The sequence below is a fragment of the Chenopodium quinoa genome, unplaced genomic scaffold (assembly GCF_001683475.1).
Source record: "Chenopodium quinoa cultivar QQ74 unplaced genomic scaffold, ASM168347v1, whole genome shotgun sequence".
Classification (NCBI taxonomy): domain Eukaryota; kingdom Viridiplantae; phylum Streptophyta; class Magnoliopsida; order Caryophyllales; family Amaranthaceae; genus Chenopodium; species Chenopodium quinoa.
This window is the reverse complement of record NW_018744693.1, coordinates 518,968-536,473: the sequence shown is the minus strand read 5'-3', so window position 1 is coordinate 536,473 and position 17,506 is coordinate 518,968. Positions and strand designations below refer to the sequence as shown.

General features: G+C 34.1%; 3 protein-coding genes across 3 annotated transcripts; all 3 read left to right on the top strand.

The window, feature by feature from the left end:
- The first annotated feature begins 809 nt into the window (after window positions 1-809).
- On the top strand, window positions 810-4,744 carry LOC110702442 (UDP-glycosyltransferase 79B30-like). Its single transcript, XM_021880148.1, has 2 exons — window positions 810-3,817; window positions 4,210-4,744. The coding sequence occupies exons 1-2, from the start codon at window positions 2,923-2,925 to the stop codon at window positions 4,698-4,700; spliced, it is 1,386 nt and encodes a 461-aa protein (XP_021735840.1). The 5' UTR covers window positions 810-2,922; the 3' UTR covers window positions 4,701-4,744.
- A 5,517-nt stretch (window positions 4,745-10,261) lies between these two features.
- On the top strand, window positions 10,262-12,402 carry LOC110702441 (anthocyanidin 3-O-glucoside 2''-O-glucosyltransferase-like). Its single transcript, XM_021880147.1, has 2 exons — window positions 10,262-11,206; window positions 11,850-12,402. Exons 1-2 carry the CDS (start codon window positions 10,306-10,308, stop codon window positions 12,338-12,340), a joined length of 1,392 nt encoding a protein of 463 aa, XP_021735839.1. The 5' UTR covers window positions 10,262-10,305; the 3' UTR covers window positions 12,341-12,402.
- Window positions 12,403-13,400: 998 nt separating this feature from the next.
- LOC110702440 (probable glutathione peroxidase 8) lies at window positions 13,401-16,801 on the top strand. The gene is made up of 7 exons (XM_021880146.1): window positions 13,401-13,951; window positions 14,050-14,126; window positions 14,226-14,287; window positions 14,407-14,525; window positions 15,646-15,813; window positions 16,211-16,300; window positions 16,537-16,801. Exons 1-6 carry the CDS (start codon window positions 13,898-13,900, stop codon window positions 16,241-16,243), a joined length of 513 nt encoding a protein of 170 aa, XP_021735838.1. The 5' UTR covers window positions 13,401-13,897; the 3' UTR covers window positions 16,244-16,300; window positions 16,537-16,801.
- The last annotated feature ends 705 nt before the right edge of the window (window positions 16,802-17,506 follow it).

Here is a 17,506-nt window from a genome sequence, read left to right as displayed (position 1 = left end):
TTAATAGAAGTTCCCTTAAGCATTTTATAGGAATTTTTTCTTGTGTGATGTGAGTAAGGATATTATATTTTCAACTACTTATTCTTTTTCTTATGATTAACTCATGTTGTCTATTTTGTTAATATGATGATAAACTTAATAATTTCTTCGTGATTTTTGTGCAGTTAAATTTAAAATTATATGTAGGCTTTATATCTTGATTTAATAATTAACAATGCATGATAGCTAGTCTCATAGACCTAAGGAGTTATACCTAAGGTCTGTTAGTATTAGTTTAGTGAATTCAAGATGCAGGAACTATATGAATGGTACAGGGAACTGCCTGGTATGATATTAATTTAAGATGTTAAAGAGTCAAATGAACAAAGTTACTGTCTTGTTTTCTATTTTTGAATTCCAAAACAAAAGATTTCTTGTGATTTGGTATTATTATCATGTTTAAGTTATTATATATCTTGGACTAACCTACTGATCATAGCATTGCACAATATGATTAAAAATGTTCATGGAAACCAAAAGAATATGTTACAGTTTAAGAGATCAAGAGGAACATGAAGAGAAAGACGATATCTAGTGAGGGAGAACAACTCATGGTATCTCGACATTGGGTGCTCCTAACATATGATGGAAGGCACGAAAAAAGTTAGTGGCCTACGATGGAGGAACTTCAATTCAAGTTTTGGTATTAACTTAAAAGGTTGGTAAGTTAAGTTCCTTCTCCATTGTGAACATTCTTTTGAGATCATGAAGCACATTACGATATTTTCAAAGTTTTGTAACTTTATTTGTTTTACCAATAATCGTTCTTCATCTATAAAACTAGAAGTGTCATATTGAAAGGGAATCAAAGAAGGAACTCATACTATGTATGAGGGTCACAATTTGGTTCCTTACAATAACCTAACATTTCAAGAATTTTTTGAAAATGAATTCTTCTGTGTTTCGAACATATATTTGACTTGCTGGTTTTCCATACTTGATAAACGTCAAGGAACTTGGTTGTTACTTTATCTTATATCAAGTTCCTTACCATAAGTTTGTGAAGTATGAAAAGTCAGTGATTTTGTCTAATTTATCTTCTTTCAAGCTAAATAATGATAAGGAACACAAACCTATTGGACCTCATTCAATTGGATTTGTGTGAATCCTTTTAAAGTTGGGATTGAAAGAGATATGTCTTGGTTATATTTGATAAATGTTATTCAATCACTTACCTTAGAATGTAACAAAGATTATATTTTTGTTATCTTTTCTATGAGGGATTAAGTGATTAAGTAGTAATCAAATGTTATATTACAGGTCTAACCATGGAACCAAGTTCCTTTGAAGTTTAATGATTTGTGCAGGAATAAAGTGTTGATTACAAGCTCTCAATGTTGAAATCACTACAAAGTTATCAATGCTACTTGTTGCATCATATACAAGGAAATGGTTAGACCTTGGAGAAACAAGACACCCTTCATTTGAAAAGGGAAGTTTGATAACAGAAGTAGTAAGGTGGTGTTCTTATGGTGCACCTCCACGTGTGAAACATGTACATGTTACAACAAGGTATTAATGTGCATTGAGTGACTATAAATTTTATGAATCTAACATGTTTATTCCCAGCATGCAGGTTTAAGAGAATTTAGTGTAGAACTCATTAGTTCCTTTGAAACTAGTGGAATTTCTACATAAGTATGTCACTCTATAAAGCAGCATCAATCAGCTACATTGTCATGTAGTTCCTTAAGCTCCAACGTATCATAAAGTATTGGTTCCTTAAAGGAACTTAGAGCATATCTTGACCAAGGAACACATGAAGCCTTTGAATAAGGTGTAAAGGAATTAGCTAAGGTACGGAACCATGAACTTATTCAGGAACACCAAAAATCATTTGATAAGTGTTTATGAATATATATGAGCATAGATCCTACATCAAGGAACTTAGTCAGATCAGGTTCGTATTTTTATAGCTAGATAATGAGTTGATTGCATATCATTTATTTTGATGCGTGCTTACAGGGGAATCAAGTTGTTTTTAATAGATGTCTAATATGAATTTCCTAAATATTCTAATTAAGGATGTCTATGAGGAACAACCTTTAGGATTTGAAAATCCTAAATCTTTTTTCCATATTTATGAACCTAACAAAGCTCCTTAAGTGTTGAAGCAGGATCATATTCAATGGCATAGGAGATTATTCAAGTTCCCTTTTTGAAGCTAATCTGAAAGTTAATTGTTTTATTTTTAAGAGGAACTTATTAATTTATTAGTTGTACATACTTATATTGTTTCAGCAAGGGCTTTCTAACCTTGTAAAATCATGATGGAGAACTCAATTTCTCTTTGGATCTGCATCCAGAGAAAGGCATGGTGGTCTAATCGACAAAAATACGACAAGGAACTTCCAAAGAAAGATGGCCAGCGACATCAAAGTCACTTAATGAGTTTCAAGTCAAAAGTGATTGTTTGCATCAGATGTGAGTGCATCAAGAAGATAGAACTAATCCTTAAGGAACTCGTAACTTAGCCATCAAATTTCAGTCCATCTTAAATTGATTTTGGAACATGATGAAACATAACTTGAGGTATGCCCTTTAATACTCACAATATTGCATAGTTGATGTTTAAGGTGAATGTATTCATTAAGGAACTTGCAATATGTTGTTTGAATATGAGGAATATTCTTATTATTCTTTTACCTAATTAGAAAATTATGGACTGTTTCAAGGAATAAGAACATGTCTACGTCAGTGCTGAGGTCCAAACTTTTTAATTAATCAAGTGAATTAATCATTGAGATACGCATATCTTTTCGTATAATTTCATACTCCATTATTATTCAAATTATATTTGCTTCAAAAAAAATGGGTTTTATATATGAAATATATCCTTAACCACCTTTTCCAAGCAACAAAATAAAAAAATTTCAAGGAAAAATGTCAAAGATTAACGAAACCAATGAATGTTTGCACATAGCAATGTATCCTTGGTTTGCTTTTGGACATCTTACATATTTTCTTCACTTAGCTAACAAATTTGCACAAAGAGGTCACAAAATCTCATTTTTTCTTCCTACCAAAACCCAACCTAAACTTTCCATCCATAACCATCATCCCAATCTCATTACCTTTATACCTATTAATGTCCCACATGTTGACGGGTTACCTTTTGGGGCCGAGACAACCAATGATGTGTCTTCTTCGTCCTATCCACTCATTATGGACGCCATGAACTTGACTCGGCCTGATATTGATTCAAAACTTGGTCTTTTAAAGCCGGACTTCATCTTTTTTGACTTTACTGAGTGGTTACCAGATATGGCTCGGAAGCACTCTGTAAAGTCTGTATATTATTCAACTATGTACGCGGTTAGTTTTGCTTATCTTAGCCCAATGGCTCGTAAATTACCACCTAAGTACTGCTTCAAGGAGGCTGATTTGGTCGAACCACCACCAGGTTTTCCATGCTCGGCTATAACATTAAGACCCCGTGAGGCCCGTGAGTTGGCATATATATGTTCAATTGAATTTGGAGGGGTTCCCTTGTTACAAAAAAATGCAACAAGTTTTAGAGAATGTGATGTTGTTGGTTCCAAGACTAGTTGGGAGATGGAAGGACCTTATTGTGATTTCATTAAGAAACAAATTAATAAACCAGTACTTCTAACGGGACCTATGGTGCCTGAACCGCCGTCGTCTAAGCTTGATGATTCCTTGGATTGTTGGTTAAAGGGTTTTGGTCATGGTAGAGTCTTGTATTGTGCACTTGGAAGTGAATGTGTTCTTAAGATGGATCAATTTCAAGAGCTTGTTTTGGGGCTTGAACTCACTGGTATGTATATTGCGTGTTTTTGAAAAAACTATATACTACGTATGTACATAATAATTTCATACTCTTATTTCGTACATGACTAGTAAAATAATTTGCTTGCTTGGAATTAGTCAACAACTACATACATTATTTAGGATCTACATACATGTCATTAGAAAAATTTCCTTCGAAAATAAGAATTTGATATAGTTGTTCCCAAAATATTTTCTAAAACTGATTGGTTTATTGAAATAATATGGTAGCAAACTAGAAGTAGTTTAATTATTAAATAATATTGGAGATGTAGGCGGGATTAATGTAATTTATCAATAATTACTCGGAGTAATTAAATAAACTAGCTACTGTCTTACTCCGTACTATTTTTTTAACAAAAATTTTTATTATACATGTAGGTAGGCCATTTTTAGCAGCATTACGACCACCTAGCGGATGCGAAACAATTGAGCAAGCCTTGCCGGAAGGATACATGGAAAAAGTCAAAGGTCGAGGAATAATTCATAGTGGTTGGGTGCAACAACAACTGATCTTGCACCATCCTTCCGTAGGGTGTTTCGTGACACATTGTGGGGCGGGATCATTATCCGAAGCCATTTTAAGTGAGTGTCAATTAGTGTTGATACCTCAAGCAGTAGATCAATTTGTGAATGCAAGAATGATGAGCCTCGACTTGAAAGTAGGGGTTGAAGTAGATAAGGGAGAAGATGATGGATTTTTCACCAAACAAACCGTTTTCGAAGCAATTGAGATGGTAATGAAGCCAGAAAGTGTAGTAGGGAAAGAGGTGAGGGACAATCATACTAAATTGAGAAATCTGTTATCAAAGGAAGGGCTTGAGGACTCCTATATCGATAAGTTTGTTCAAAGTCTACAAGATTTGGTTTGAGTTCGGCTTTGTAATGTATCATAATAAAGTCTCGTGTTTTCAAATCGTTTGTTAGACTTGTTCAAATATTTGTCGCCTACGTGACTCGACATTTGACGAAAAATTGGAATGCCAAGTGTCGATGTCTAGTGATCTGGCTGCATATTACAACGCACACTACTAGAAAACAGCCAAATAACGACGGAAAATTTCCGTCGAAAAACTCGTTTTCGACGGAATTCCGTCAGAACTAGTTGTCGAAAAACATTTTGTAGGAAAATGGGCGTTTTACGACGGAATTTCCGTCGAAAACACTATTCCGACGGAATTTCCAACGGAATTCAGTCCGCCGGAAAATATTTTCAGGCCCGAGAAAGACCGTCGCAAGTTTCCGACGGACTGAGTTCTGTCGGTATGTTGCGACGGAAATTCCGTCGGAAACTTATTTATAAAAAAAAAACGCCTCCCACCACCCCACCACCAGCCCACATCACCAGCAACCACCCCGCACCACTAGACCCCACTGCGCACCGACACCAACCACCACCACACTATAGCCCCGATCCCACCTTCAAACATCAGCACCGACACCCACCGCAGCCCCTATCCCACCATTAAACACCACCATCGACACCACCGACACCCACAGTACAGCAGCCACTAATCCACCTTCAAACACCGCCACCGACACCCACCCTAGCCCCTTCCCACCTTTAAACACCACCACACCAAAAATAAACCCCAAAAAACACAAAACTTAGCAAAAAAAAAAACTGAAAATAACCCCAATAATCGAAAATCAACCCAAAAATACGAAAATTGAGACAAAAAAATCGAAAAACACCACACAAATAAATCAAAACCAATAGATCTACATATTTAGCAAGAATTTCATAAAGAAAATTTTAAAAAAAACGATAATTAAACCACAAAAATTAAAGGAAATATATAATTATACAATCATCTAATAAAATTTATAAATTAACATTACAATTTCATAAAAAATTAACTAGATCTATGCGCATGTACGTGGTCGCCGTTCTTGTTTTGGTCGTCGTTCTTGTTGTGGTCGCCGGTGTTGTTGTAGTCGTCTTCGTTGTTGTTGCTTGGTCTTTATGGTGTTGTTGTTGTTGGTGGTGGTAGGGGGTGAAAGAGGAGAGGAAAGGAGGAGGGATGAGAGAGAAAGAGAGGAAAGAGAAGACAAGAAAAGGGCGGACGGAGGGGATGAGGAGAGAGAAAGAGAAGAAAGGAAAGGAGGAGGGTTAAGGAGAAAGAAAAAAGAGGAAAGAGAAGTGAGGGGAAAAAAAAGTGGCGGATAGAAGGTTTAGGGTTAGAGGTTAAATACTCCGATTTTTTTTTCCTTTTTTTTATAGTATATGTTCCGACGGATTTTTCCGTCAAAAATTACCTTCTCCGACGGAATATTCCGTCGGAATGTCCAATTATTCCGACGGATTTATGTTCCGTCGGAAATTTCCGACGGAATTTTTTAATTCGTCGGAATTGTCCGACGGAAATTAAATCCGTCGGAAAAATCGATATTTCCGACGGATTTTCAGGTCCATCAGAACTGGTCCGTCGTTATTTGACCTGATTCTTATAGTGTCATATCGATGCAAGCTCTGATACCATGTTACATAGGCAGATTTGAAGAAATTGGAAAGAAATCAAAATTTATATTTAAGGATTATAGAAGGATTCAATGATATGCTAGTCATTTTTGGTCTAATTAGTGACTAAATTCATTGTATCTGGTTCACTCTCATTCGTTACCAGATTCGTTGTATATGATTTACACTCAAATATTATATAAACATATGTTTTTGTTCCTTTAAAAAAAAAAAAAAAGTGGTAATATATACTATCTCAAAGTTAATTTTTTTGACCTTCTTTCTAATGAGCATTATTCGAATGTGTTTTCAATCTAACTCTCCTAGTATATCAAAGATTTTGAGTCGTGTAACTCTAGAGGTCGATTGCTATAAGTCTGTATGTACCCGTGCAGGGAAAATTCAATTTTATAGCCTTTGGATGTTGCACACCCAAACTTCATTAAAAACCTAACCATTTTAATTCAAGTGATAGCTACCATGATATTCTGCCTCCGCGGAAGATTTAAATATTGTATGTTGCTTCTTTGTCTTCTAAGAAATAGGGGCTAACCCTATAAAAACAAGCCACTCTATCAAGGAGCGACGAGTAAAAGGGCAAGCTGGCAAATATGAATTACACCATCCTTCTAAAGTCAACTCACTATCTGCACGCAACAAAATGCCCTGACCTAGAGTGTCTTTCAAATAATGCACCACTCGAAGAGTTGCTTCCCAATGTTCAATTCGTGTCTCTTGCATGAATTGAGATAAGATATACACCGAGTAGGCTAAATCCGGCCGAGTGACCTCAAGATATATCAAACGCCCCACATGTCGACGATAAGCTTTGGGATATTTTAGGAAATCACCACTTCACTAGTGGCAATGTGGCACGGGCGAGCTTGTTAATTTAATTTGCTCGATTGGAAAACCAACAATCCTATTTTCGAAATAATATCCAATGTACACTTGTGTTAATATAAAATAAACCAAATGAGCTACGAGCAATCTCAGTTCCCAAAAATACTTGAGACCTCCTAGATCTTCCATTTTAAAACAGTCACAAAGATAGGCTTTAAAAATTGTAAGTGCAGCAGAATCATTTCCAGAGATAATAAGATCATCAACATAGACTAAGACATTAATTTGGACATTGCCTTTATTTAATATGAAAAGAGAATAATCTAAATAAGATTGAAGAAAACCATATCCTTTCAAAGCCAACACCAACTTTGCAAACCAACATCTAGGGGCTTGTTTCAATCCATACAAGTATACAACGATTTACGCAAGCGACGACACACCAAAGATGGATCCGAACTCTCAAAACAGAAGGTAATTTCATGTAGACCTCCTCATCTAGGTCACCATGCAAGAAAGCATTATGAACATCCTTTTGATGCAATTCCCAATTCTTAGAAGCTGCTATTGCAAGAAAAGCACAAATTGTAGTCATCTTGGCCATTGGGATGAATGTTTCATCATAGTCATCGATACATGCTCGGTGATGATTACCGAATACCACTAACAAATGGAGTTATAAATCATTAATAATATGTTGTGTGTTGCTATAAGTAAAATTCTATTCTCAACAAAAAAAAATAATTTTTTTTCAAAAGTAAATAATTTTAATTACATATACTTGTTTATCCTAAACAAATCTATCCAATCTAATCTAATGTGGCATCTAATCTAATCACAATAATATTTATTTTTCGCATTTAGGCCTTATACTTAGCGAAAAAAACTAAAATGTACGGTCATGTGTAGTTGTCTCGTGGTCTGGTTGCGAGACCTAGCTACTTTATTTATTAGTGACTAGTTTTGTGCTCGGGCGATGCCAGAATTGTCCTAAACTTTTTAGCTTGAATGTTAAATAAGATCATACTCTTTTGATATTGTAAAATATTTAGACATACAATACTTACATTTATATAATAGTGTAGTTTTTTAGTTTTATTTGTACATAGATATAATGTTATCATTAACTTGTTTTTTTTTTTTATTGCACTTAAATTATTTCTAATGAACTAAAAGCCTTTTTACCAAACTAAAATTATTTTTTATTTCTTATTAAAACTATATTTTATTGATTTTCTATCTTATTAAAATATAGTATATGTGGTTCTCATTTTAAAGAACTTTTTAAAATGAATTTTATGAAGGAAATAGTACTGAGTTATAAGATATATATTAAAAGTTATAATTAATTTTGTATATACTCCCTTCGTCCCCATAATTATAGGTCTATTTCTTTCATTAATTACTCACATAATAAAGAGAAATAGGCATATAACTAAGGGACGGAGAGAGTATGAAATATTAGAAGTATATAAATAATAAAAATATCATACAACATTTTTATCTTAAAATCAATCCAAGATTTACTTACTTGGTAACCTATGTGTCACAATAATACCTATTTGTCGCCTACGTGGCTTGACATTTGGCGAAAAACTGGAATCCAAGTGTTGATGTCTCGTGGCCTGATTGCATCTAACCTACATGAATTCTAACCTATTTTTTACTTTTATTTGTAAATAGATATAATATGATATTAGATTTTCATAAAAATAAATTAAAAAAATATAAATTTTATTAAAAAAAAATACTACTGCATGACAACCGCAATACGTATCAATGCATCAATTTTGTTATCAATTCATCGCAACCAATTTTGAAATTGATACCATTCCAACCCATTTTTATCTTAAACATATCTAATAATTGTTGGAGTTTAGGTAAAAAAAACTCCAAATAAATTGTGATTCAAAAGAGTTAATTTCTCCTTTGTCAAATTATTTCTTATAACTCCCTAAATTAAGGCAATACAATTTCTTATTTTATGCTCATTTAGTCTGACTTTTAGATTAATTGAATTATTTAATTAAATGTTAGCCATTTTTGATCTAATTAGTGACTAAATTCATTGTATCAGGTTCACTCTCATTCGTTACCAGATTTGTTGTATCCGATTTACACACAAATACTATATAAACATTTTTTTTTTTTCATTTTAAAACACACGCCAAAAAAAAAATGGTAATATATCCTCTCTCAAAGTTAATTTTGATAACCTTCTTTCTATTGAGCATTATTTTAATTGCTATTAGTCATATTTCCTAACACTAATCATTTAGAATTTTATTTAACCAATATACTATTTATGATCGTTTATTTATAATTGTTGCCATATATTTTTCAATGTTTTTCTCTTTAATGTAAAATCCACTCTTATGAATTATGAGAGTATAAGAGGGTGAAAATATAAATCTCAACTTTCAATAGGAAGATGCAATAGAAAGCGGATTTGTATTTTGTAGAGATTGGTGACTTACTTTTGGTAAATACCCTAAGAAATGTTTAATTCCTCTATGTATATAGTTGTAGACAGTGGTTAACTAAAAGAAATAGCTAGAATATTGTAGAGTTAAATTATCATCCTTGTAGCTATAATATCATTCACAAGTCAAGGAGCTTTTATCATACAAGCTTGTACTTTGTAAATTAATATAGAAAAATCAAACACTAGTAGTACTAATCATGTTGTGAAACTTTTAGAACATAAATACACCACTAATTCATTAGGCCATGAAAGTTGGGCCCATATCCAATAACAACTTTCTCTTTGCCTCCATATATAAAACTAACTTTATAAAACTTCATAATACAAACTCTGATCGACAGGACAAATTCTTCACTTTCTGCAATTGCCACTTATCGAAAATCGTTCCAATGCATATGAATCCAATTCAATTACACCTTTAGATGCTTTTATATGAATTATGCGTATCAACTTCACCCTCGTGCTGCGCATGCACCATGGATACAAAACCTCGTGCAACGCATGAGTTCTTCCTGTTGTCGTCAAGGTATATGTGTTCATCTTTTTGGCTAGTAAAGACTAAAGATTATAGGTTATTGATCCCATTAATTATCGACGTAAATAATTAATGGGATCAATTAACAAATATACGGACTATATATACGGACTATCACAATATTAACATCATAAAATAATTCAACAAACAAAAATGTCATCATCAAACAATAACAATGGCAAGACTTTGCATATGGCAATGTACCCTTGGTTTGCCTTTGGACACCTTACTTCTTTCCTTCACTTAGCCAACAAATTAGCTGAAAGAGGTCACAAAGTGTCATTTTTTCTCCCTACAAAAACTCAAACCAAATTAGCCTCTCATAACCGTCATCCCAACCTCATAACATTCATCCCCATCAGTGTCCCCTCGGTCCATGGACTCCCTGCTGGGGCGGAGACAACCAATGATGTCTCCGCCCAAGCTCGGCCTAGCCTCATGGATGCCATGGACTTGACTCGACCTGATATTGATTCCCATCTTTCACATCTCAAGCCCGATTACATCTTTTTCGACTTCACTGAATGGGTCCCTAGTGTGGCCCGGAAATACTCAATCAAATCCATATATTATTATACTTCATACATGGCAAATATGGCTTATTGTAACCTCCAAGCCCGAAACCTTCCTGATAAGCATAAGTATACGGAGGCGGACTTGATGAGTCCGCCTCCTGGTTTTCCATGTCCTGTCATAAGGATGCGGGCCCAAGAGGCCCGCACCTTTGCGTACATGTGTCAAATGGTATTTGGGGGAGGGATGACATTGGTGGAAAGAAAAACAAAATGTTTTGAAGAATGTGATTTAATAGCGAGTAAGACTTGTAGGGAGATTGAAGGGGCTTATTATGATTTTTATGAGAACAAGTTGATTAAACCATTTCTTTTAGTGGGACCAATGATGCCCGAACCACCCACGTCTAGGCTCGATGACTACTTCGATGGTTGGCTCAACGGTTTTGGTCATGGTACCGTGGTTTATTGTGCACTTGGGAGTGAATGTGTTCTTGGAAAAGATCAGTTTCAAGAGCTTGTTTATGGACTTGAACTCACTGGTATGTATGTTAAATTATGTAGCTTGTCACTTTGTCTTTTTTTTTTTAGTACAGTAACATCCGGGCGGTCCTTCCACCTTATCACAGGAATGGGAGGTGAGGATCGAACCCCCAACCTCTGGCCTGTGGGGGGATGATGGCTAGGGACATGTTTTACTAGTACTATACATACTTACAATTATCACATGATTTATTTATGTTTTACTAGTATATCATCTTATCATCTACGTAGTATATAATACTAGGTAATACCATTAGTCCTCCTCTACATAGCTTCCAAATATAAAGCAAAGTGATAAAATTGATGCATCATTAAGATTTTACACTATATTTGTACCAACTTTGACCACATGTAATAATCGAGCACATGAAAATATTATACTTCGTATATTTTAGTAATTGTTCAATTAGTCTCATTGTATGCTTTAAACTATATTTTTCTTATATACTAGGTAACATATTTATACCAAATTATAAATAAAAACATTATTGATCAAAATCTCCAAATAGTATGCATGTTAGCGAACTTGTATAATTAATATGATACATCTATTGAGAAACAAAGTTACACTTCATATATACTTTATGCCCAACCACTAAAACAAACTTTTATTTTAACAAATTTTTTTATATATATATGTAGGTAGGCCATTTTTAGCAGCATTACGACCACCTAGCGGATGTGAAACAATTGAGCAAGCCTTGCCGGAAGGATACATGGAAAAAATCAAAGGGCGAGGAATAATTCATAGTGGTTGGGTGCAACAACAATTGATCTTGCAGCATCCATCGGTAGGGTGTTTCGTGACACATTGTGGGGCGGGATCATTAACCGAAGCCATGTTAAGTGAGTGTCAATTAGTGCTGATACCTCAAGCTATAGATCAGTTTGTGAATGCAAGAATGATGAGCCTCGACTTGAAAGTAGGGGTTGAAGTAGATAAGGGAGAAGATGATGGTTTTTTCACCAAACAAGCTGTTTTTGAAGCAATTGAGATGGTAATGAAGCCAGAAAGTGTAGTAGGGAAAGAGGTGAGGGACAATCATACTAAATTGAGGAATCTGTTATCAAAGGAAGGGCTTGAGGACTCCTATATAGATAAGTTTGTTCAAAGTCTACAAGATTTGGTTTGAGTTCAGCTTTGTAATGTGTTAACAAATTATAATAAAGTCTTGTGTATTCTCATGTTTTCAAATTGTTCGTTAGACTTATTAGTTGTTACCCCCACGATTCCACGGAAAAAAATAAATTCCTACAAATGTCGTATACATAAGGGTTTTTAACAAATCATATCATTTTAAATAAAGTACCAAGCAAAGCTTAGTGGAGGACTCACCTTGTGACTTTGAGGTCACGAGTTCGAGCCCCACCAACTACAAAATGCTTGGAGTAGAAGGATTCCCTTCTCTATTGCTCTGCTCTGTCCTACAGTGTGTGGAAATCATGTCCTGCTCTAGAACTCTAGAAGCTTAAAAGAACAAAGTCTTAACTTGAGCAATTAGTATTATGTGCACCATGGTGCACCTAGAAATAGGTGCACCTTGCCCAATCCACACCCAACACAAGAAGCCCAAACGAAAGAAGCCCACAAAGTATTTTTTATTTATTTATTTTTATTTTTTTAATAATAGAATCTCCTCTCTCCAACTGTCAAATCTATTTAAGTTCAAAAAAAAAAACTTGTCATATCTATTTTTATTTCATTTTATAAATTATCTCTCTCCTCTCATAAATTAAAAACCTTCCTCAATGAATTCTTTTGTATTTTCTCTCTCCTCTCACCATTTTCCCCTCTCTAAAAACTGCAATCTACCATGACAAAAGACAAAAAATACGAAAACACCTTCAAAAAAAATAAACAATACTTAACTTTTTTTTATTTTCCTATATTTATGTTAATTAATTTGCTAATATAATTCAACAAATTGTAAAATTGAAACTATATTCTATTATATAATAATCTTTTTGACTTTTTTTAAATTAATATTTTTTTTGGTTGAAAATCAAAATTATCTGCTCCTACCGAAGAGGATAAAGATGTGTAAGTAATTTATTATTTAAGTTCGCAATTTGTTTTTAAATTGTACAATTAGTCAAATGTTCAACATCAGAACACCAAAAAAAAAAAAAATTGAATTTAACAAAGCTTCTATTTGACGACGACGCCATTTTTAGCTTCACTTCATTGTAAAACTCCATTAACAAAGCTTCAAATAGAAGGTTGAAGAAAACAAAATTTGAATTTAATCTATTGTAATGAAGAAATTCACTCTATGGTGATTAACAATATGAAAGAATTCAATTAAAAGGATGATGAACGAATTCAATAGAAATAAAAATAAAAAGAGAGAAAAATAGAGGGGAGAGAAAATAGAGGAGAGAGAAAATAAAAGAGAGAAAAATCAGAAATTAAGAAAGTAGAGGAGGAAAGAGAATAAAGATAATATTTTAATTGGTGGTTCACATAGAACTATATACACCATGGTGCATCTTATAATTTGCCTAATTTGAGGCAAGAAGCCTTTGACTAACTTTGGGCCAAGAAAACATGATACCCAGCACCACGATCCATTTTTTTCAAATATCCAACACAATTTATTATATTTTGTTTTAAATGTTTTAAGAAAGAAAAACAGAATAAGAAGAAGACGAAGACGATAAATTTGGTTGATCTTACAGGCTGAAGTCAAATGGCAAGTCAACCCACTGAAACCCCACAATCAATCTACAATTTCACTATCAAGGTCTTCGCTTTCTTCATCTTCCTTCATTTTCTTATGTACCCTTTTTCATTAATTGTTTTAATTTTAAGTTAATTTGCTTAATCTCTTATTATTTGTAGGATGCAAAAGGAAATGATGTCAAATTAAGCGATTATAAGGGCAAAGTTTTGCTGATTGTTAATGTTGCTTCTAAATGGTACTTCAATATATGCTATTCAGTTTTTTTGCTAATTAGTGGATTGGTAAATGTTTGATTAATTACTAATAACTGTATTTTGGTTAAAATTTTGTCAAGTGGAATGACCAATTCAAATTACACTGAGCTAAATCAATTATATGACAAGTACAAAGATCAAGGTCATTATCTATTTATTTAAATTCAATTTATAGCTATAATTATGGTATTGCTTTTGTTAATTTTGTGGGTAAATTCGTTTAATGGTAATGTATGAATATTGGAAATCTTGTATTTTTAGGCCTTGAGATATTGGCCTTCCCATGTAATCAATTCGGAGATGAGGAGCCGGGAAGCAATGATGAGATTATCGAATTCGTTTGCACTCGATTTAAGTCGGATTTTCCTATCTTTGACAAGGTAGACATAGGACAAGATAGTTTCTTCCCTTGATAATTACATTAGTATATTTGTCTCTTTGTTTATGCTTTTAGTCTGAATTGTTTGTCTGGACTTTGGACTGGCCTTCTTTATAACATCCAAGTTGTGGAGATAGTGTTCCATATTACTTGCTCTTGAAGTAGTTTTCGCGGGGTGAAAGAGACAATGTTTGAATTCATTGTCCTGGTAACCTATATTGGCAGCAAATTTAAGGTTTTGGTTTTGTTGTTGTTGTGTCAAGTAATGCCGTTTTCCTTTTTTTGTGTGTGTTCATAAATCTAAGAGTGCCTAGACACAGTAATTTGAACTTGAATCTGTAATGCTAGCGGCTAGCCTATATATATGTTGGACCGTTAGTGTTTTAATCGTACCATTTCAAGCTTGTAGGAGGTTTGAGCTCAGATTTTAGCTATTGTTATTAGTAACTAAATGTTTACAATGTATGCTTTGGTCATAGCTCACTAGTTTATAGTAGGATTGAGTTCAGAATAAAGTGATGATATTTTGCAACTACTTCATGAGTGTTGCATCTCCATTATGTGGAATTGCTCCTGCTATGATGATTTTATCGCCCCAATTTCATGGAAACATATCCTCATCAGACTAGGATTCTTGGCTCTTTCATTGAGATACCAATATAGATTGAGTACAAATCCATCTGCACCCTGCATGTTCTGATATCATCAGTATCCTGTAGTAGGAGGTTCAAGAAAGTTTGTGGTATTGGGATGAACTCCAATTGCTGTCCGCTAGTTTTTCAAGTTCGATACTTCTGTAGCTCTGTTAGGAATTATCTGGTTGCAAGTGGTAGATGAGAAAAGAGAAGAGCATGTGAGAATAAGGAGGGAACGAGAGAAATGTTTTTAAAGTTCTCATTAGTCACTCCTCCATATAAAAGTAATGTGTGCTACAAAAAACTTTACAATGTTCTTCTCCACGTCCAAATTGGAGAGGCTGTTCACATTGTTTGACCTCTTCAAATATTTTCTATGATTTCATTGAGAATTATGTGGTAGAGGCCAGTAAAGATCTTCAAACTCTTACAAGTTTTGGTGTTAGCATCTTGAATATTTATCAGTCTTGCATGTTACACTTGTAGATTGAAGTCAATGGAGATAATGCTTCCCCCTTGTACCAATTCTTGAAGTTGGGCAAATGGGGAATCTTCGGAGATGATATCCAATGGAATTTTGCCAAGTTCCTTGTTGACAAGGATGGCCAGGTCGTTGGCAGATATTATCCCACAACTTCACCTTTCAGCCTAGAGGTAAGAGAGGTTCACTGACTGATAATTTACACTTTGTTTGGATAGGAAGAAATGGAAGGAAAAGAAGAGAAGAGAAATGGAGGGAGACAAAATCTCTTGTTTGGGTAAAAGATTGGGGGAAGGAAGGGGAAGGAGAGAGAGGGATCACTGACTGATAATCTCTTGTTCATTTTCCCTCTCTCTATAATAACCATAATCTCTCCAAAATTGGAGAGATTTGGAGGGAAAATGGAGCTCACCTCCCCCTCCCTTTCTTTTCCCTTCCCTTCCTCCATTTTCCCTCCCCTTCTTTTCCTTCCTTCTTTTCTATCCAAACAATGAACAAAACTTCCTCTGGATTCATGTCATCTTGAACTAGTGAACTTTATACTATTCTGATGGCCCTTTTTTGTTGCAGTACGATATAAAAAGGCTGTTGGAAATTTCCTAAATTGCTGCCTTGCTTATCAAATACTACGTATGTGCATTGCACATTCTTCCAACTAAGGTACAGCTATAAGCCTATAACTTGGGCTTGCATGAAAAATTTTCTACTCAGACTTGATAGAAATATAGTCATTCAACATACATATAAATCTTTGGTTTTTACTGTATTTGGGTTCCTTTTTATCTGTTTGTGTGGAGTTTGCAAATATCATGTCCATTTTGACTCTCTGGAATTGAAGCACGGGAAATTTTTTTTAGTGCAACAAAGAGTCTAACTATTTGCATTCCATGAAACAGGACATTATTTCATGTAGTTGAGACATTATATGTTTGTACAAACCACAAGGCATGGCAATGTGGTTGAGGAAGCTGAAATTCAGTCTTTTATGAGAAGATGTTATATCGTGTGTACCAGTCTTTTACTCTCATCTCTAAATCTGTATTTGCACCTGTAATTTTCTGTTGAAAACTGCAGACTTTATTAAACAATGAATGTAACTGTTTTCAGTTATTTTCTCTTGTAATTTATTGCTAAAGAAATTGTTGCAAAAATTTGGATATATATCTATTATTACCCTGCAAATGACATGAAATTCAGAATATGCAGAATTGCTGATCCCTAATCCCTTATGAGGTTCAACTATGACATGAAATTCATAGTGTTAAAAAGGTTTGAATGGCTATTACTCTTAAGCATTTAACACTAACGCTTTGTTTGGATAGCAAATAAGGATGGAAAGGAAGGGGAAGAGGAAAAAGGGGAAAGAAAGGGAGGGGGAGGTGAACTTCATTTTCCCTCCAAATCTCTCCAATTTTGGAGGGATTATGCTTATTAAAGAGAGAGGAAAAATGGATTCCTCCCTCTCCTTTCCCTTCCTTCACTCAATTCTTTACCCAAACAAGAGAGTTTGTACCCTTTCCTTTCCCTTCCCTTCTTTTCCTTCCATTTTCGTCTATCCAAACATAGTGTAATTAAAAAGAAGAAAAAAAAAATCGCTCTTAAACAAAAGTAAAAGTAAAATAAAACTTACGTGAGTATTAAAGTTGTATTCTCTTCGTCTTATCTTAGCAAATTAATATTATTATTGTATAATACTACTGTTCTACTACATAGATCAAACTATATCGTGTTTTCTTGTTATTTTTGTTTCTACTGCCAAATTTCGATAACTTATACAGACTATTACCGTGTATTAAGATTAGATAATTAGAAATACACATTAAGGCCATGTTTGGTAATTGGCTTTTTAATGGCTTTTTGGTTAGC

Bases quoted from the DNA above. Each gene is read 5' to 3' on its own strand.
- LOC110702441 (XM_021880147.1), top strand. From the start codon at position 10,306: ATGTCATCATCAAACAATAACAATGGCAAGACTTTGCATATGGCAATG. The intron at 11,207-11,849 runs GTATGTATGTTA...ATATATATGTAG, and splicing joins TTATGGACTTGAACTCACTG to GTAGGCCATTTTTAGCAGCA.
- LOC110702442 (XM_021880148.1), top strand. From the start codon at position 2,923: ATGTCAAAGATTAACGAAACCAATGAATGTTTGCACATAGCAATGTAT. The intron at 3,818-4,209 runs GTATGTATATTG...TTATACATGTAG, and splicing joins TTTGGGGCTTGAACTCACTG to GTAGGCCATTTTTAGCAGCA.
- LOC110702440 (XM_021880146.1), top strand. From the start codon at position 13,898: ATGGCAAGTCAACCCACTGAAACCCCACAATCAATCTACAATTTCACT. The intron at 14,288-14,406 runs GTCATTATCTAT...TTGTATTTTTAG, and splicing joins TGACAAGTACAAAGATCAAG to GCCTTGAGATATTGGCCTTC. The intron at 14,526-15,645 runs GTAGACATAGGA...TTACACTTGTAG, and splicing joins ATTTTCCTATCTTTGACAAG to ATTGAAGTCAATGGAGATAA.